Raw genomic sequence first — 21679 nt, 5'->3', positions numbered from 1 at the left:
TTTGTTTCCTTGTTGCTGTTATTTACACAGACCTAGATAGCATACCGTTGGGTAAGTATGTTTAGCTTTCTGCATGAGTTACTAATTCATTCATGTTCACTAACTGGTGCATCTTAGAATTTATGAGTTTGTGAAGTTTGCATGAACTATTCTGTAAATATACTCATTACCATGAGCTTACAGAGCATTTCTTCCTTTCTGAAATCACCCATAGCCCTCATGTGAGTTAGATTTGTCAGATAAGAAGTGAACACAGTAAGCAGAGCTGTATTTCGAATTTATGACTTTGCTGCTTACGAACCTATAGTATGTTCAGACTACATAAAGCTATTTCATGATATACTACTGCTGTAGTGGTGACAAATTCTGCTCATCTTTTTAGGTTTGAAAAAAGTAATTCTTAACATGTGGGTCATTTTTAACCTTTTGCAGATAGCTTACTTTGGAATGTAAATAGCTTATTTTGTAATGTAAATATTTTACACAAATTATATAAATATATCTCATGTTTTTCAATTGGGTTTAGTTACTGACTTCACTGAAAATGTCTAGGTCATCATCCGGTGTAAACTGGTGAGAACTTTGCCAGATTCCTGACAGGTGACACCTGAAGATCTGTGTCAGGGCATCTTGCTGCATATGGCCAGTATTTATTCAAGCACCTCAATGGTTATTAATATCACAGTGTATCTAAAATAGACCCTTAACGTGTGTGCGTGTGTTCAGCGCTGTTGGAATGCGAGTGATGCTTCTCCAGTCAGGAAGTTAGCATTGCATTTTCCTTAGCTCTTATTTTTATTAACAGGCTCTGAAGCAGTGAGAAGACACTTGTTAAATCCGTTGAAACAGTAGCTCTATCATGGCAATTTTTGTAGAGTATATCAAAGAAGCTTTTTAACACTTTGCATGAATGAACTGAACCTCTTAAAACACCTGAGCCACTCGGGACTATGTTAACACTTCATAGAAAGAAAACTGCGCTGTGGATGTATCTTGGCTGAATACGCCACACTAACCTCAGGCCACACTGAAATCCAAACTGTCCATAGTCTGTGTTTTGTAGATTGCTAGTGGCTAAATCTTTTGAGCTGCAAGGAGTTTAGACACTGTTAAAGTGAGGTTTCAAGGCTGGGGCTGCCAGCTGGTCAGCAGGGACTCTCGGTGCAGGGGCTCCCTTGTAACCTGACATGATTCCCAGGGGTGGAAGTTGGGTGGCATCAGGTCCTGAGACCAATTTCACCAGGATGTCTGACAGCTCAGTGGCAGTACCCAGCCAGCCTCATCCCAAGCAGAGGGGTTGCACCTCCAGGGTGCTTGTCATCAGCTGCTTGTGAACCACTCCCCTGATGCCTACTTTCAGGTCTGGTATCTTCAGAAGTTCTTAGCCATTTGAACATACTTGGCTTGAAGAAGTTGAGGCATTCCCTAGTGTAGTTGTGCACCAGCATTCAAGCATAGACTTAAGGAAAGGGTTTGGTCTGCAGCAAAGCACGCACAGGCTCAGGTTTTGACCCTCAGAATGGGTTTTGGATGCACACCTACCTTGTGTGTGGATGAGCTAGCTGCCATTCACTATTGCATCTGCTCTTGTGAAGAGTTAACGTGACCACAAGGCTGAGTCCTGGAGTGTTGCTGGAGCGACTCCTTTCTAAAGAATCATGGGAGCTGCTTCTCCTTCCTACCTGTGGCATCTGGACATTCATAGATGTGACTCACAGCCAATGTATGTGCAGATCTTGAGAGGGCTGGTCAAATGTCACTTCCTCTGGATGAACTGTGCTGGTGCACTGCACTGTACTTGTACTGTCCAGTTACCTCTGTATAAGGATGAAGACAAGCCATCAGAAAAGCTCTCCACTGTTCTTCAATCACTGGTCTATTAGCTATTATCTCTGCTGCTCCTTGCAAGCAGTACTAACTTTATTGCTCCTTTCATCTCTGCTCACTCAGGACTTGCAGAATCTTGCTCTTCTGCGTCTTCTCATTTGTCCTTTGTTGAGTCCATGTGCTGGTTTCATATGGGGGCTTCTTGTAGTCTTGCTGTGCTGAATTACAGACAAACTGGAGAAAAATATCAGTACATGTCAAGTCACATGAGTGTGAGCCTACAAATAAAATCCCATCTTTTATAGCCATCCCATGCTTTCTACTTTGTTACCTGTAAAAGCTGATCGCAAGCTCTTTGAGAGGAGGATGAAGTAACATCACCCTAATATGAATCATATATTTTTAAATAAATACATTTTATTTATGCTGCTTTTGTGCCTTTCTAGAAGAAGCAGTTCTCTAGATCCCCTTTTCTGCAGAAGGTTCAGAATAATAACAAGTATGGAAAAGGTTTAATGTGGGCTCAAATCCAGGATGGAACAAAAAAGAAAGTTTAGAGTGCTATTTCTGTGAGCCTGCTTTCTTTATAGTACTGTTGTTTTTCTGATAGTTAAGGTTATATTGTTAAAGCTAATACAGTAGTTGAGTACCTCTGAAGTGCATTGTTGGTTTTGATGGTAGACTGATGTATGGTTTTGATTTTTTTCAGGAAACATTTTTAGTTGTAGTGTACACAAGAAGGCAGCATTTTCCTTTGATTTTCTTTTCTTTGTTCCATCTCAGAATTCAACTGGACACTGTATCTTTCCTCTCTTTCTTCAAAGCATGAAATCGCACTTAAAACATACATGGACAAACCTATTTTAATATGGGTCCCAAATATATCGGTTCTATGCATTACAAATGGTATCTGCTTTCGGGCAGAAATTAAGTAAATAAAGTGTCTCTAAGAATAAAGAGATGTAATGAAATTTCATGAGTATGTTCTAAAATAAGGGACTTGCAGGATTGTATTACCAATATCCTTAACCTATGCTTAAACTATATCATTAGAATAATATGCAAATTAGGGGATTTGGTTTCCCAACAGTTTGGAATTGATTTTACTTATGCCCTGGACTGGTTGTCTTGGCTTAATGTTTTGCACTGTTTGCATGCAGACATGTTAATGTAATGTTGGACAGTATTAGTATGTGACGTGCATGCTGGTTTTTGTCTTTTGTGGACAGGTTTGTGTACACATTTTACTTCAGGAGCATTTCTACTGAAATGCTTCATTTTACAATTGACTTCAGTACAATTAATCTCTTTTTAGGAAAGAGTTCTAAAGTAATAAATGGTGGCGTCGTCCTCTTTTGAGTTCTAAATGCTTATATACTAAAAAAGTGCTTGCTTCTTGTCAGTCCAAATGGTGGCATTTTATATAAGCTGAGGCTAAGACTCAGCTCACTACCTAATTAAAAATACTATTTTTTTTTTTCATTATAACCAGGCTGATTCTGTCTTGGAGCATAAAGATTACCAAAAAAAAAAAAAAAAAAGAGGAAAAGACATCCTTACTGTCCATTGATTTACGTCCTGTCTCTTCCATGTCTTGCAGTTAATTTCCTCTGCTTTATCTTCTTTCTTCCAGATTTCCTTTTAGAATTTATTTCGGGTTTTCTGTCATCCCTGTTGTTCTGCTGCAATAAATAGAGGACCGCATTTGGCTCAGTATGACGAGGTGTATGATTTATTTAGATTGTATTAAAAAAAACCTTAGAGATGCCAGGAAAACTCAATGGGAACTGGCTAGCAAATAGTCAAGATATTTTGAAAAACCCTGCCTTTCGTATGCTTTTCATCTACATTTAACATTGTCGAGCTGTCTTGTATAGCACTTAAAATTTGCACATCGTGTTTTAGATGGACAGACTAACGTTATTCTTTTGGAAATTTTCTAGAAAATTTGGAAGATAGTACCGATGAGGATGCCCCATTGCATAGTCCTGGGACAGAAGGAAGGTGAGCAATCTTTGTTAACTGGTAACTGGAACTGGTTCTAGAAAAAACACTGTCATTTCCTCTTTTTGTAACGCATCATGTATCCATTATTAAAAGATCTCTGATATTGCTTTGTTCAACTTTGCCCAGCGTTTCAGTAGAAAGAATCAAATAACAATGCACATTCTGCAAAAATATGACTTTTTTTTCCTAATTGTGATGCAATTTTCTTTTAGCTCATTATCTTCAGATCTTTTGAAGCTTTGTGGTGAAGTCAAACCCAAAAGCAAGGTAGGCTGTACAATGATGACAATAATAATTCATACTTTAATGGCACCTTCTGGGGAATGCTCTTGCTTTGCTCTAGAGACGTTAATGAACAAAGATGTGCAAATGTGGACTCACATACTGGGATTTGTATTTAATATGCTTTTGTCTGATACTCCTCTCTGAAAAGCAATAACAAATATACTTTTTCAATACTTTTGTGGTTGAATTTTTACAATTTCAGAAAGAGATGCGTTCTTCCACTTACTTGTATTCCAAACTGGAGCAGATTTGCAGTTTAATACTAGTTAGGCTGCAGTTTATTGTTAATGCCAGTGGGAACTGTGAACATGCTTATTGTTTGTGATTTGCTTCTGTGGTCATAAAAATGTAAAGGAAGTTTATAAAATAAATAGAAATTTGATCTCCAGGCTCTTAATTACAGTTGGCATTCAAGGAATATATCTAGGTTGTCTGCAGTTTAATATTAATGGCAGTGGGGACTGGAAACATGCACTGATTGCCATTTTGCTTCAGTGCTCACAGGAGCATAAACCAAGTTAGCAAAGTAAACAGAAGCTTGGCCTCCGCTCTTCTGACTGTAGATGGCTTTGGAGGAATACATCTAGGTTGGCTGTTGCATTATTGGTAACCTTCATTGGTGTGCAGGTCTTTGCGTAGGTAAACTGAGTGAGTTTGGTCTGAAAATGTTGGCATAAAATAAACACGTCATTTTTGTAATGGTCTTGTTCAGACTGGACGTTTGTCTTTCCCAGTGACCTTTCTTTCCCTGAGGAATAGATCTTAATTCCACAGCATGATCACACCTTGTATGTGTGATGATCACAACATGTATGATCAGGTTTTTAAGAACGTCTGTATTGCACAAAGCTTGGCTCCTTTGTGAGGTTTTCTGTTGTTTTCAAATTGTTGAAATGCTGAGCAAATCTTAATTCATGTTGGCTTAAACTGTTTTTGAAATGATATAAACTAAGTAAGAAGCAGAGTTTTTACATCAGAATCAGCATCAATATAAGAAGTCATGCCAATATAATTGTAGCTATTTAAATTCACACTTTACTTTATTCCTCTCTGCTTTATAACATTTTATTTGGATAAACCTTAGGAGAATAGTATTGTACTCCTGTAGTAACGAGAGGTGCTTGTAGCTGGTTGAAAGGATAACCTTAGAAACCAGTTCTGAAATCAGTGTTTCACGCTGTTGAATTTGACTTGCCTCCTCTGAAACTGTTGCCAAAGAGTACAGGTGAGCTCCTTGATTTACTTTCCAAAGGTAGTTGCCAAGTGAATTGAGGGGGATGCTAATTGCCAGCTAATGATAAGCTTAAATGCAGCACTTTTGACACATTTCATGAAATGTTTAAGTCACAATTTGGTTTTTATTTGTCTCCAGGCCCGCCGGAGGACCACTACCCAGATGGAATTGCTATATGCAGACAGCAGCGATTTAGTCTCTGACATTAGTGCTGCAGACTCTACTTCAGCTGGCCCTCTTGCATCAGTTGCAGAAACCCAAGAAAGTGGGATGGCTGCTGACACAAATGATGCTTCTGCTAGGGACAGAGAGTTTATTCCCCCACCATCTGGCTTACCTTCTAAGATAGGCAGCATGTAAGTTTAGCCATGCTGTACTAATTATCCTTTGCTTTTAAAAAAATTGCATGTTGCCAATCTCTTGTAATCTATTAGTTTAATTTTACAAAGGAGGTTGATATACTTGAAGCTTACTAAATAATACTGACAAAGCTCCTCCTTCTTTTCTACCGTCACCACTCTAGAAACTATAAACACGCTGTTGTAAGTGACGTGTTTCATACTGAAGATATAAATTCTGTTAAGTTGCTTCGACATAGGAAAATTATTGTACCCTTGTTTCAAAGTAGTGGGAAAACCCCAACTATTTCCTTGGATACTTTGCTTTATTAGTGCTATGTGACCTGCACATTCTAGGGAGGTAGTGAGAATCTGCTTAGAACAGCAGAGATAAAAAAACCAAACCACCCCAAAACCCAACCCCAAAACTTCATATAATGTAGTATGGTATCTGTATATGGTCCTAACTATTAGGTAAAATCTTTCTGTGAGTCATCTTGTGTGGACAATGCTTACAAAGAAGATATCTGTAAAATAACAGAGTATGCAAGTGCAAAGTTGAAAGAAACATATTGGATATTATGAATCCTCAAAAATCCTTTCTATTTGCAGTTTACACTTACCTGCAGAACAGTTTTACTAACTGAAGGTATTATTTGATGCCAACTAGAACTAAAAATACTATTTTTGTCTTTTTACTTTGGTGCCAGCAGGTCTCTCATGTGCACTCCCTTTTTTCTTTTTTTTTCCCCCACTTGCTTTTGCTGTTCTTTTTATATCTACCAATAGCACTGTTGGTTATTAGCCATTCACCGCTAGAGACCCTTTTCTTGGCTTTTTAGGTACTAGCTCCTATAATTGCACAAACTCATGCGTAAACTGAATGCGCTTGGCACATTCAGTGATATGGAAGAACTGTGTCCCATAGCTGTCTGTATTACAGATTCTGGAATTATGCATCTTTTGCTGTCCATCTGTCCTATTTGCATAATATTTTTACAGCAGTCCCCATCTAATGTACATTTGCAATGAATATTATTTTACTATGTATTTTAGCATGTGCTTCAGGTGGCAATCATGAATAGTAGAAACACTGCTGACAGCAATTATTAACCCATGCTGATGGCTTCAGTGCACTTTACGAGTAGAATCTGCTTGGAAAGAATGCTCTTGGGGGTGAGGATAGGTGGAGAAACCCACTTGTTTCAGCAGTTAGTGTGAGATCACTAGAGACTCTTGAAGCTTCAAGATTTAAAACATCAAGTGTTATGACCTGGCATCCAGGACTCAGGTAATACCAGCTTTTGTCTCACTCCATCTTCTAAAATGTATCCATTTATGAAAGTGAGCCAGCAACAAGGAAAACGAAGAGTTTTCCAAAACTCTGTTCTGTGAGCATTAGTTATGCGCTGTCAGTAAATCAATTCAATCAGCAGCAGGCCTCACATGTATTTTGTTTTGTTATTGATCATTTTCTATCAGATAAGTGATCGAAAATTCCCACAATCAGTGTACAGTGACTTCCTCACTGTAATTGAGATGCTTTTTCAAAACTAGAACTCAGAATACAGAACTGAGAATACTCAGGCATACCCAGGTTGTCTTTGTGAGCCATCTGACCTTTCTATATGGGCCTGTAGTACCATCCTATCTCTTGTAATAAAATGCAGTCTTCTAGAGCACAGTGTAGTCTTATCTGCAATAAACATCTCCCTTGTCCCACTTAAGTGGCATTCAGGGATGTAGACGCAGTAACAGCGATCCAAAATACGCATTCTCTGGAAGCGACAGAAATTAATTACATGCTTAAATGCAAATTTAGGTGTCTGCTTATGTAGAAACTGCTCCACCCTGGAAAGCCCTCAGATTTCTCAGATCTGTGGTGATTCAGAGAAGAACCTAATTGCATGTGGGCAACAGTTACTTTGGTTGGAATTCTGCTTACAAAGATGGCTAGTGCCGTTGTCCTTTGATATGCTCAACTCATCTATAACAGCCTCTTCGGGGTAGAGTGGTCTCCTGTAGGTCTTGTGCCAGCTCTGTTCAGATGTCTGATATCCAGGGAAATCTAAAACAGCACTGGAAAATATAACTAGGTGTGTCTTGCTCCTTCTTATTCAGGTCATTGACATCTCACACCTGTGTTTTACGCCTATGCTTAGGACCTTATTCAGTGAGACTGCTGCATTTTTGTAATACCTGCATTTCCAGGCTTTCAAAAAGAATTCACAATATGATCATGGTCTTTACACCTTCTTCTGTCGATGTGCCACTGTGGAGTCAAAGATGGAAGACTCAAGGGGCAGGTAGAGGGTGAGGAAGATGTAGCTGGCTCCATGTCTGAATATATAGGATGCTGGTGTGAGGCAGAGGAGCTTGGGTTCCAAGTTTCTGGTGTGGTTTATTTAATGTAGTAGCTGCACAGTAGACACATAGGCAACCGCAGCAGTGTAGACTGTAACCCAAGTTTTTCATCCTTGCTGAAAGGTCTAGATATCAGGCTGATCATAGGATTTGCCTTGTGACCCCAGGACTTTTGTGTTCCTAAATGCATACTGGTCCACCATAAAGAAAGGAGGCGTATGTGTCCTGTTCCACCTCTTTTTATGTCCTTGGGAGCGTATGCCTAGAGGTAAGGGAGCCTTGCAGACAAATGTGTGCTCTGGCCTTGAGGAGAGAATTGAACCCACCTTCCCCTTTTTGTGTGCTTTAACTGCTAGGCTTTTGTGCAAAACCAGACAGGTTGCTAGTTGTCCTCCTTTTTCTGTCTTTTGAAGAGCCTGGGAGGACTCTAGGGTCTGCACAAAATGCTTGGCATTAGGTCCTATAGGTAGGACCATCACCTTCCAATTAGGGCTTGTGTTCACAGTGCATGTGATCACCTGAGACAGTCAGTTTCAGCTACTTGGGTCAAGTAGCTGGTTTTGGTTGTGCTCTCCCTGGTAAACCATGTTATTCTGCATGCCAGTCCTCAGATGGATTTTTATATAGCACAGATTCCCTCTCAAGGGAAACTGGTACAGCTTCTTTTCTCATGTAGAGAAGTTGCAGCTGTGTAAATCCAGAGCCTGTAGAACTCTGAGACCAGATGCTAGTAACTGTTAAGCAGGTGGCCTGCCAAATGAACTTTGTCTGCTTAATAAAGTTTTGTGGCACAAAACCACTTTCAGAATCTGCTTTCTCTTTTAGGAAGTGTTTCTGGACCTTATTTTAGTAGAAACAACTTCTAAACAGAAGAAGAAAAGGATAAATAAAAGCAAATGTTATTTTTCTGATTGTCCAGCGAGAGGTAAACAGGAGTTCAGGAAGGTGCAGATGAACCTTCTTTTCATCCAGATTCCCTTCTTTCTTTTAACTGACTGTGGTGAAATGATGACAGTTGGGTGTCAGCATTAATGTTGCACTCTGGAATTATTTCAGAGAAAGAACCAGAGAGACAAAGGAGGAATGGAAAGCAAGGAAGAAGAGAAGTAGGGGGGGGTGAAGAGAATCAATGTTATAATAGTCAGGCTGTCAATGGGAAATACTTTTTTCTCATTTCTTAATTTTGAATTTGATATTGAAACATGAATATGTTAATACAAAGTTTAATTCATATGTAAGAGTCATCATGATTTCTCTGTTCTTTATGTTTGTCGGTGGTCTATTGTAGATAAAAGTTGTGGAATCTGAAATTTTAGATCTTAGTTAGACCTTCCATCTTTTTCATGGTCTTAATTTGAGATGCATACTCTGCTGTATTTCTTTTAGTCAGTCTCTTTTATTATTGAATTAGTCAATCTCCATTGCATATTCAGTATCTGGCTCTTCATATGTTCATGAACTATGAAAGTTAATAAACTTGGTGTACTTTTATATTAAAGCGTGAGAACACATTTAGAGTCCATAGGGTCAAGAGAGACAATAATAGAGTAAGCACATTCTGAAATTTGCAATCTGAGTGGGAGAATGACATCTAATGTAAGAAAAGCAAGTTTGTAAAGGGCCTTAAAGTAAGATAATGATTCCTCTTGCTTTAGTTCTAGACAGCCATCTCTGTCAGAGAAGAAGATACCTGAGCCTTCACCACTAGCAAAGAGAAAAGCCTATGAGAAAACAATGGAAAAGACAAAGGCAAAAGAACAGAAACTGTAAGATTCTTTTAAATTTATTTTCTCTGAAATAATTTAAACGTTGGGTATATTTTCTTGAAAAATAGATCTTTCTATTTCTTTAATTCTAGGACAGGTTTTATTGTTAGCAGTGAAATTATTCACTGCTGAACTTCTGTGTGTGGGTTTTTTTTTTTCCAGAATGTTTTTCTGTACAAAATACCTTGGAAGCAGACTCCCAAGAAAATGTCCTTTGGAGCATTTGCAAATGACTTCCCCCCCTCCACCCCGGAAGTCATCAATTTCTCTAAGAAACCAGAGTTTTATAAGAATGTCTTCATTTTACATATGTGTGTTTTCTGCCTAGAGCTTACACTGTTAGTAATGTAAACTTTGAACGTTGTGCCACCTTGCACTCTGCAGCGGTTTGTACTCTTAACTTTATTACCTTCTCTGGGAAGCACCTGTAGCTAGCATTAATAATTTTATTTATTTGCTTAAGAAAAGAGCATCTAACATTTGAGGCATGTTGAATTTAACTTCTCTAACCATTCATAACCTGTTTAAGAAGATGTTCTTTTTTTCTTGTAGCTCAGATTCTGGAGCCCCAGAGGCTAGTCTGTCACCTCCTACTTCCCCACCAAGCCGGCCCCGTAATGAAATGAATGTTTTTAGTCGTCTTACTGTTTCTCAGGGAAACACATCAGTTCAGCAGGATAAGTAAGTCACAGAGGGAAGCCTCAGCCCCCAACCAGGGAATTGCAAAGTGCACTCAGTGTAGTATCTGTTAGACATTTTGCCCTTCTCCTGCAAAACAAGAGGAGACATTTCTTGTGTTTTCCTGTAGTTTTCAAAGAAAATATTTTAAACTGCCATGGAATCATTGTAAAAATGCAAGAAAAACTGTTTCCTGCTGAACCTTGTTTCCTGTTTTCTAGGCTATGTCTGGTATTTGTAGTTTTATACCCAAGATAGAGAAGAATGGTAGAATTCTTAGATATATGTATATTTGTGTGTGTGTTTACACCTGAAAGTAGGATTTAGCTGACAATTTAGGAAATAATGATTTTGACAGTTATTCAGTTACTCCAGCGTTGCTCCAAGTGCTGTCACGACAGCACCGCAGAGTATGGGATGTTAAAATGGCTAGAACACAGTTGTTCAGAGATTATCCAAATTATTGAACAGACTGACTTTAGGAGGTGACCTGGAGGAGCAGGTGATATTCATACCTTGTTTAGAAACAGCAGAGCTCAGTTTCCTGGCATAGTAGGCATCTGTTCCTGCAGGAGCCTTGCTCCAAGATGCAGTGGACTTGACTTGAGCAGAATCTTTATTGGAGGTTTCACTACAGATACTAGTGCTGTGCAGTGCTTATGAACCACACCTCAAACTTAGAATAAACCTTTAGTTCTGACTGTAGCAAGACAAGAAATTACTCTTGTCTGCTCACACTGTTGTTTTTTTATAAAACTTTGGGGTTTTTTCAGCGGTCTACAGAGTAACCAAGCAGTAGCTTGCAAGGCTTTCAGTAGTTTAACTGTGCTTGTAACTTTTGTCTTAGCTATGTTACCTTTACCTTACTGCTAACTCCCACCTAACCCTTTTCATTTTCTCTGGACTGGCTTTGAAGTTAAATTGAAACTGCTGAATCTGTTTGATTTGAGTTGAAAATGAAGGACATCTTAAGACTTACTGCAAATGTTCATATCTGGGGGGGGATTTTTTTCTTGTTGAGTGTTTTCTTGGTTTTTATTTTCAAAAATTTTTGAAAATGAGAGGTGAAGAACTTTAAACTTAGGATTGTTTGCAAATTGCTGTTGTTATTTCAGTGGGCTATCAATACGTTAAATATTTATATTGTGATTAACACTTTACATGTTTCTTCTACACTTAACAGGCATTGATGTTCAGAAATCTTTTTTTTCCCTTTTGATATATTCAATAAGCTCTGTGTTATGGAGGTTAAATTATGCATCCATCTTCTCCTTTTACTTTGTCACCTTCACTTCTGTAGAAAAAAATGTTGGGGAAATAAGAAATGGCTCAGCTGGTGTTACTCAGCTTCTTGGGCTGAGACAGTCTACCAGTGTACCCTACTGTTGAGAGTGCTGTTTTAAGATTATTCTCCCCCCCCATTATGATGAGTTTAAAGGATACCCTGAGCAATGCCACATACTGTATGTGGATTTGCATTGCTTTTCTGAATTGGACATGCTGTTGTTTGCTCTTCTCACATGGAGGCTTTACTTTGCTGATACCTATATTCTTTCTCCTTACAATTCCACCACTGTTGATTGTAGGTCTGATGAAAGTGATTCCTCTCTGTCGGAGGTACACAGGTACTCTCTCTTTCTCTTTTCTGTTTTCTTGGCATCTCTCACTGAAGTTATTCCAGTTCTTAGGAAATTTCATTTTGCTGCATGAATTTTCCTGATACTTGTGCACTGTATCTCTTTTGCTTTTGACAGAAGTTTTAAAATCTGAAATTTTCATCAAGCATGTCTCCCCCTTTCCTTTTTTAGGATGTTCTTATCGTTGTTGAGCATGTCAGGTTTTTTCTTTTTGAATGAAGTATGATATAAACCTTTCTTTAGACATATTCTTTCTCTCTTTGTTTTTTTTTAAAAAAAGAGGAACAGACTTTTCTTAGGTTTTATATGCTTCTCTTTCTTTTTGTTTAGTTGTGTTCTTTGGTCAGTAAAAATTAAATCTTAGTGTAAATAAAAATTAGTAGTTTTCTCATTAGGTCTTTCTGTCAGAATGCACAGTGGCTTAAGAGATGAAGGAAATGTCCCCATTCATGTTGGATTTTGGTACTCAGTGAAAATTAATTTATAAAGAGGAGGGCAGTCAAAAGGCTAATAATAATGTGATGGTACCTTTGGTCATTGTAGCAGTCGTAGCATTTTTTTGTCTGTGCATAGGTAGATAAATAGCTCTGGGACCTGTATTTTAGTTGGCTTGTCAAGGGAATGAATGGGTCAGAACAGCAGTAGGAATAACAGTCTAGAGACAGTATGATCCACTGGGGAATACTACAGAGAAAACCATATTAGGTTTGTGTGGTGTTAGAAAATGAAAGCATAGAGACCTAAATTAATAATACTACTACTAATAATAAGGTAAATTGTTCCTGTATTCTTGAAAATGTAAAAAGGTGCAGATTGAAAGGTGAATGCCTTTCCAAAATGAGAAAGTTAATGTCAAAAAATTTAAGGCAATATTAATATTAGTAAAATCTGTGAAAGGATTGTAGAGGAGTAATGAATTATATGAATGAAGATGTCCTGAGCAGTAAAAATGTATAAAATAATAATTGCTAAGACTGTAGTAGACAAACCAGCCAATTATCACAAAGTTAAATAGTATCAGGAAGGACTTTTTCCTTCCTATAGCAAGCTTCTGGGCAATATTATGGAATTTTTACATTTTCCTAAATCATCTGACACTTTTTTTTTTTTGTGTGAGATAGGGCTATGGCTTAGTTCCTGTTTCTCAGTGGAGTGTAATCCCCAAAAGAACATGACAGTGAATCTTAACTGCAAGCCGGTCAGGTCACAGCACTGTGTTGAGTGTTTGTGGGCATTACCTTGAGGCTTTTCTACACTTCATAGAAATCAGCGGGGTCCGTGTGTGTGCAGTTGTATGCATGGGATTTTACACTGCAAAGAATTTTTGTTTGGTGATGAGCTGTGGATATTGGGGTTTTTTTTTCAGGCTGACTTACAGTCTTTTGGCATCGCCACAGGACTAGCTACAAAGTCCGAGGAGGATTCCTCTGGGGTATCTGTACTCCAACCGTACTCCCTTCTAGCCACCTGAGTACAAAGGGCGGTGTTGGGTACGGAGCATGGTAGGAGCCCTGCTTAGTCACACAAGTTAGCAGCAGTTCTCCCAGCCTGCCTGTAGAGGGCAGTTGATGTAAAATTCCTGCTGAGTTTGGACTTGGCAACTACACTTGTTCCATTTTTCAGACGTGATATTTAGACTAACTAGACTTCATGCAATTTAGAGTTTTATCATTGGTCCTATGAATTCAGGAGCTTTAAGCTTCCTGGTTCTTTCAGCATTACGCAGACTTTCCCATATACCCCATGCTCAGCATCTTGTCTTTTTCCATTGTTTGTTTTCGTATGTGATTTCCTTTAATTGATAGTCCAGAGCTGACACTTGTTGAAGCTAAACAGTAAAAATCCTTACATAGTTTATGAAAGGCATTCAGCTGTTCTGCCCATGTAAGAAAACTAGATTAATTTTTTCCCTATACTTAAGTAAATTATTTTGATGTGTGTCTATTACTATGCCCAACTCACATTCTTTTTTTTTTCTTTAGGGGGATAATTAATCCATATCCTGCTTCAAAATGCATCAGGTCATCCCCACTTCAGTGTATCTATACAGCTGAAGGACATACCAAGGCTGTGCTTTGTGTTGATGCAACTGATGATCTTCTCTTTACTGGATCTAAAGGTTAGGCAAGCTTCATGCATCTGTGCTGCCTACAGAGGCTGCTTTGATAACTTGGGGTATTGTGAAATTGTGCTTAGTGCTGTAAACGCTTTGGAAAAGTGTGAGGATCCGTTGTGCAACATAAGCTGAAGAAGGATTTACAGTAATTATCTATGGATTTTTCATTCCAATGGGTAGTATTTGGCTGTTTATTTGTAGTGGAAAAAGTAGCTCTCAAGAATAACATTAACATTTGTTGAGTGATATGGTGGAATCAATCATGGAAACGTGCACACGTGATGTGCAATGCAAAGTGATAGCCTCGGGGTAGGAGTAGAGGTTAGTGAATTTAGCAAATGTTTGGCTGTGTTACCTACAGACTAGATTCTTCCTGCCACAGTTGATTCTTTGAGCAGAGCTAGGGCCATTTTCTGCTTCCCCCGTCCCCCTTGACCTGTCCCTCATGGGTGTAAGAGTTGTATGACTGTTGTGAGAGAGACTAGATCTAGTAGTGACTAAATTACCTAATGGATGGTGCAGCCACTCACTTGTACTTTACAAGCTGGTAGAAATAGTGTTTTAGAAGAAAGGTACACCTTCTGTGGCTTATCTACTATGTGGCTGTTAAACATACCAAGACATGTTCTTACAGTGAATTGACAAACTTTTGGCCTAATAAGTTTTAAGCCAACATTTTAGCATTTGTGCAAGTGGGTACAAATGCAAAAAAAGGGCTCATTTTTAGCTTCTGTAAATGTTGCTCAGTTAATTTGTATTGAGATTTCAAATTTAGTGGCTATGGGGGGGGGGGGGGGGGAAGGACTTTCAAATTTATTTTTTTTATTTTACATCTACATTTGTGTTCTAAAGGCTTTGTTTGTTTTTAACACAGGGGTGCTTGCAGATGTTGTAAATATTTGCTCTCTCTCGTCATATGCTAGCTTCCCATACTTATGGAAGAATTTTTGCTGTGTATATTTTTGGAGGGGAAAGCTTTACAAAATATACTTGTACTCAGGAGTACAAGAGTGTAGACAGCAGTTTAATGAAAGTTAAATCTTTTGGAAATTGTTGCTGAAGCAGAAAGCCCCAGCTCGCTGACAGCCGTAACACTACCAGACAGTGCCAATTCAGGAGTGCCAATAAGCTTTCAGGTGCATTGCAGATATTGGGCTCTGGTCTTGATAGTTGGGATTTTTAAAGTGGTTGATGAGTTCCTGGTATACTTACTTTGTTTGTGCTCTTATAAACACTGCCTACACATTCTCTTCATCCTACGGGTACTTATTGCCGTAAAAACGTACTTCTAAAATACAGGGAGTGATAGAGACACGATGCGACAAGGAGAGTTTCCTGTGTGGGCTCCATTCGTCTTCCAAAAGTCTTAAGAACTTCTAGGCATCTGGGCATTTAGTACACAAAAGTTCGCAGAATTTAAATTCCTTTGCTACTGAATGAAAACTGACTCAAGCACTTACACTGGGATTTTCAGAGACTTCTAAAGCACTATGTAGTTTGGTTTCTTTCTCATCTCTGTCATTTTGTTGTGGCTGTCAGTCCCCTGTCATGCTGAGGCTCAAAGCCCCTCCTGAACTATGTTCTTGATGAAGAATCCTTGAATTAAAAATTGAGTAGTTCTCTTGATCTGTCATCATCTAAACTTTTACAGCCTCTAAACTGTTTGTCAGTTTGGGCTTGACATGGGATTTTATCCTTTTAAAATGCTATGGGACCTAATATGCACACCTTCTACGTGCCATTTAATGATTAACCTTGCTTAGTTTTGATGATGGTAGATGATGCCCATGTGTACTCTACAAAACCAGATTAATTAAATGGGTCTTTAAAAGTGCCTACTAAAATGGAGGGATATGTATGAGTATGAATGAATGTATGGACTTCTTAAAATTAATTGAGTTTTGGAAAAAGATGTTTTCTGTGGTGTTTCGTTGGTGGGTTTTGTTTAAATATTTTATTTAATTTTTTTCCTCTTTTTGCTTGTCTTTATTTAGATCGTACCTGTAAAGTCTGGAATCTGGTAACTGGACAAGAGATTATGTCTCTGGGTGGTCATCCAAATAATGTTGTTTCTATAAAATATTGCAATTACACTAGCCTGGTATTCACAGTCTCAACCTCCTATATCAAGGTGTGGGACATCAGAGACTCTGCTAAGTGTATTCGGACACTGACGTAAGTATGCTAAACCTCGAATGCAGAGTCTAAATGAACTTTACAGCTAGATTTAAACTAAAAAATATTAGATTTAATTCAACAGGACAGCACTGTAATTTAAGTACACTGTTCAGGGCTGGAGATTTTCTTTGTGTTCAGGCTCAGTCACTGTAGGGCGTAGAAACACAACCAATTTGCATTCATGCCTATAATGTTTTATCAAATGTTCAATATCCATAATTGGCTTATCAATAAGGGAGTTTTTCTTTTTTTTTTTTCTTTTCTTCCTTCCTTCCTTCCTGTACTCAGGTCTTCAGGCCAGGCGATGCCTGGTGATGTGTGTTCAGGAAGTACTAACAGAACAGTCACTATCCCAGCTGGAGAGAACCAGATCAATCAGATTGCACTAAATCCAACTGGCACATTCCTCTATGCAGCTGCTGGAAACTCAGTGAGGATGTGGGACCTGAAAAGGTACTGAACACCAGCAGAAGAGAATGTTCTTCAGGTGGTTACATGTGCATACAAAGTCAGTGAAGTGTTTTCTGTTTATGGTAATGTCTGTAACCTGGGCAAAATATGGTCAAGAATATGGATCAACTAATCCATGCCATGGTGGTTACTGAGATAATGGAGGTGCTCCTGATCTCCTCAGGTGTTAAGGTTCTGGTGAATCGTTTCACTAAAAATGATTGGAAAACTCCAAATCATAGAATAGTTTGGGTTGGAAAGAACCTTTAAAGGTCATCTAGTCCATCAGGAGTCTGATTTGTCTTTAAAATTTTTAAATTCTTATTTTACATAAATAGAAACTTTTGTTTACATTTAGCATAGATTTAACATTTACACGTGCGTATGTATGAACAAGAGAGTGTACGATAACCATGGGATGAATAGTGAAGACATTGGCAAAATTAAAGGATCCTTTCTGGCAGAAACTGTGCTATAGATTGTACTGGATATATTAAAAAATAACAAAACCTCATTTTCTTCTCTTAATCTTGAAGATTTCAGTCTACAGGAAAGCTAACTGGTCACCAAGGTCCTGTTATGTGCCTTACCGTAGATCGAATTTCCAATGGACAAGATCTTATTGTCACTGGTTCAAAGGATCATTATATAAAGGTAAATTGTTAATATTTGCTGCTGTATCTTGACTCTTCACATCAGCCTGGGATGCAGGCTTCCCAGTGAAGTGACTGAAGTGACTGAAGTGACTCACATCTCCAGATCTGAAACGTGACAGCCAAGATGGAAATTCTTTCATCAGTTACAGATTATGAATAATGTTCAGTCTTAAGAAACTCTTAATAATCTTAATAATCACTTAAGCTTAATAATTCAGTGCTATTTTTATTTGGATGGTTGTCTGTAGTTAATCTTTTTTTTAATCCCTAGTAAGGTGAACATCAGGTGTGAAGTCATGGAGAAATACTCCTAACACCTACTTTTAAGTAACATTTAGCTCTTGAAAGTATCTTACGTCAGTGTCTCTGTTTCGGAATGCAGACCTAATTGCCTCAGCAGAGACACTCTGTGCTCCTCACAGAAGAGCCTGGGATAGACCCCGCTCTTTTGCTTAAGTGTTCCTGGAGTTCTGGAGTGGGGAAGGAGAGAGAGATCAGCACGTCTCAGCCAATATGCCCAGTCTACTTGGTGTATTCATTAGCATGCAGGTTGCTCTGAGTTGTGTTCAAAGCACAGGAAGTGGTGTTACAATACTTTCCTGCTTTTGGGCATTGAAAGTAACTAGGGAATCTTTTTTTTTCGGGGTTGGGGGGTGGGGTGGGGGTGGGAGGTGGGTTGCAGGTGTGTCTGTGTTTTTGTGGTTGTTTTTCTTTTCTTTATTTTTTTTTCTTTTTTGAGCCCACCCCAGTCAGGTGATATTTGAACCCACAAGCTCCTGTTTATCAGGAGCATGCTCAAACCGCCAGACTATGGGAACTATACTATACGAAATCTTCCCCATAAAGCTGACCCTCACACTGCAAAGAACATGTGATTCATGAGACTAGAGAGAGAACGAGCAAGGTACTCTAGCTTGTTGTGAGGGGGGGCCCTTCAGTCCAGTCTTTATTCTTCTTGCACACTGGAAAAAGTGTATAAACACATCTGGGAGTGGAGCAGGAACCAGAACCTGCGTGATCTTTCTCACCAAGCTGGGTTTTATCTTTTTGATGTTACCTGCAATTCTTGGATGCTTGGCTGTGCACTGGGCCAGCCTCAGAAGATGGACTGGGAGGTGGGTGGATAGCTTGACAGTTTGGGCCAAGGATTTGAATCCTATCAGCAGTCCCTGTAGCTAGAGGCCAGAGGATTCTTAGGCAGTACGGCGACAGAGAGAGGCACTCTAATAATTCCTTCTGTGCACAGTTCAGAATACTGAGTTAAGACAACCATCCTGGCACAGTAACAAGCATAGGACCTCAGTGGGGACAACAGGATGTGATCATGTAAAGCAAGTTTGTCATGCTACCACTCATGTGACAAGCAACACGGTGAAAGGGCTTTTGGAAAAGAGAGCTGTCAACAGCCAGACCAATCTGTCTGCCATTCTTGTGTGCTCCTTTGCTGTGGGCAGGCTACATAAATCCTTACGAGGCCGCCTGCTTCTTGACTTACGCCACTAGAATATCCAGGGGTTTTTGGCCATGTGTATGTGCTGCAGAGTAGTGGGTGTTCTGCAAGGTGATTGTGTCCATATATATTGTCAATCCGTTTTGGACAGTGGAAATGATCTGTGTGTGCATGGTCAGTGCAGCAGTTTGGAAATCCTCAGTGCTCTTCCACATGCATAAGGGCCACTGGGGGTAGTAGATCTGGTCAGAGATATTGCTGTCCCCTGCCACAGGAAACTACTGTTTTGTCTGCTAAGCCAGGAATATTAGTCACCTCTAAGCGCCTAATTTTTCTGATGTATCATTGAATTTTTTTGTTACAATTGGAACCAATGCACATTAATTGAATGCTGTAACTTAAAATACCTTTAACTCAAGGCATTCTTTTATGCTACTAACTGGGCCCTTTTTTATTGCCAAGCTTACTCATTTTAAAAAGTCAATGAAGAGCAAATAATAGGGGATGAAGTCTGACATTTGCTTGTGAAACAGAGGTAGTGGTTTAAAAAGTTGTGACTCATCTGTTCCTCCTCAGCTCAGTCTAACTGGGTGAGTTCTGGCTTGCTACAGTCCATAACAAACCAGAGTTGCTTACACGGTTTCTCCAGGGACAAAGAGCTGATGGGGCTGATTATGCTTTAAATTGCTAAAATGGCCTGACTTTAAGAATCTGTTTTAAGCCCCCATTCCTGGAAGCACAGGCAAGCAGAGGCATGTGTCTAGCCCATGGAAAGCATCAGTATGTAATGCTATGTAAGCCTTGCCAAAACACCTTGTCTGGAAAAATATATTAATGCCTCTTCCTGCAGCTGCCTGTACAATTCTCCCAGCGTGAGCCACGTTTCCCACATTCGCTCATGAGCTTTGTTCCTCTAGCCCATCACACAGTACATATATAGGCTCTTCCTTGAGAAGATACTGTGTATTTCATAACCAAGTATTAGCACTTCTTCCCAGAGCAACCTTCTCTGAAATCAGTGAAGCATTCCTGCTTCAGGCAAGAGGTAGAAGAGGAGAAAGGAGTTGTTCTGGTAGATAAATCCTGTCAAATATACATCATGATACAGTGGCCTGTAATAAGACTTCCTAAGCTTTTTCTCTCAAGTTTATCATGGCAATATCTTCCAAGATGATTAGATGGCAGATAATTTTTCTTAACGTATTTGATCATTTATTTATTTATTTATTTATTTTAGATGTTCGATGTGACTGAAGGGGCTCTTGGAAGTGTAAGTCCTACACACAATTTTGAACCTCCTCATTATGATGGCATTGAAGCACTTGCTATTATGGGAGACAACCTCTTTAGTGGATCCAGAGATAATGGAATTAAGAAATGGGATTTGGCTCAAAAAGACCTTCTTCAGGTAATGGAAAAAATCATGCAGCTAATGTGACGGTTATACTGTAGAACTGTTTTCAGGCTGTGTAAATGTTCAGGCTTATACAGTGACTATTCACTTAAATACTGCTGTTTTTCATAGGGAAGGCACAAAACACTGACTAAGAAAGAAATCGATAATGTACTTGATCCTTTACACTGGGAATGCGCTTGCTTTTCTTTTCAGTGTATGAAGCATCAGGAAATTCTGAAGTGATTAGTCCTCTATTTTAGCTTTGAGTATGTGGATTTTGTGGGTTTTTTTGCTTCAGAATGAAGGCAGCACCTGCCTCCTCTATGATTTGAACTGTTGGATATCATCTTTGTCACTGACAAGCTGGTGAATTTTGTACTGGGAACCCATTAATGACAAACAGTGCTTTAGATGGGGCCACAGGATATTTTTTGTGAAGAGGGTTTACAACCTGCCTCGCTCCACCCAGCCTTTTTTTGCTAAAAAGCTTGCTCCTTAGATCTCTACTACATATATTATGTAGTGTACAAAACACACACATCATCTGTTTGCTGTTAGAATGTATTTTCTGTAAGTTTTTACCATTAAAAAAAAGGTGTGGAGAGGATGGGGGAGAGCAAAAACAGACCTCAAATCCAGAGGAATGTTGAAATTCATTGTAATTTGTCTGACATGGTGAACTTAGATTTTTGGCTACTTGCTGTAAGCCAATCTGTTCTTCTAGGTATTATGAGAAGTTGTTGAGGTAGAGATACAATTATTTAAGTTGAGACAGCGTGAGAATGGAAGGCAGAAAAACAAATGCTAGAAGGTGCCACTGTTTTTGCAAAGGTTTGGTTAGATACCAATCATTTAATAATTTTTAGAGGAAAGACAAGCGTATTGTTATGTGCATTTAATGTGCAGACTGATAGCAAGGAAACAAATAGAACATTAAAGTTTTGGAACATGAGACAAAAAAGGACTGGTCACCTTAAGAAGAAAATTTCTATATGGCCATATTGTGTATTCCACAAATACACAATCTTTCTTGACTTTCTTTCAGAATTGTCCAACTGGGTGCCAGTTCTTTTTCAGAATACTACTAAGATTTCACAGTTAAAATAAGGATTGAGAAATTCAGCTTCTTACAGAAAATCTTCACTTGGCCATATTGGGACATCTGCCCTTATTTCTGTCTGTCTGGGGAAATGTACTAAGCAGCTTGTCAGCAAAATCAGGGGAGACCCCAGGAACGGGAAAGACTTCAGTATTCTCAGGATGACTTCATTAAAGTTGTAAGAAGCATCTTCACTTT

General features: G+C 38.9%; 1 protein-coding gene across 1 annotated transcript in view; it reads left to right on the top strand.

The window, feature by feature from the left end:
* The window catches only part of KIF21A (kinesin family member 21A), a 95651-nt gene that overhangs the window by 66378 nt on the left and 7594 nt on the right, over nt 1-21679 (top strand). The window contains exons 24-35 of the mRNA XM_074168115.1: nt 31-51; nt 3771-3831; nt 4047-4101; nt 5492-5709; nt 9711-9821; nt 10374-10502; nt 12086-12124; nt 14119-14255; nt 16247-16427; nt 16719-16883; nt 17417-17534; nt 20224-20394. Coding sequence (XP_074024216.1) covers nt 31-51; nt 3771-3831; nt 4047-4101; nt 5492-5709; nt 9711-9821; nt 10374-10502; nt 12086-12124; nt 14119-14255; nt 16247-16427; nt 16719-16883; nt 17417-17534; nt 20224-20394 — 1406 coding nt within the window. The remainder of the gene's footprint in view (nt 1-30; nt 52-3770; nt 3832-4046; nt 4102-5491; nt 5710-9710; nt 9822-10373; nt 10503-12085; nt 12125-14118; nt 14256-16246; nt 16428-16718; nt 16884-17416; nt 17535-20223; nt 20395-21679) is intronic.

The sequence above is a fragment of the Numenius arquata genome, chromosome 2, assembly GCF_964106895.1.
Source record: "Numenius arquata chromosome 2, bNumArq3.hap1.1, whole genome shotgun sequence".
Lineage (NCBI taxonomy): Eukaryota > Metazoa > Chordata > Aves > Charadriiformes > Scolopacidae > Numenius > Numenius arquata.
This window is presented reverse-complemented; position numbering and strand designations above follow the sequence as displayed.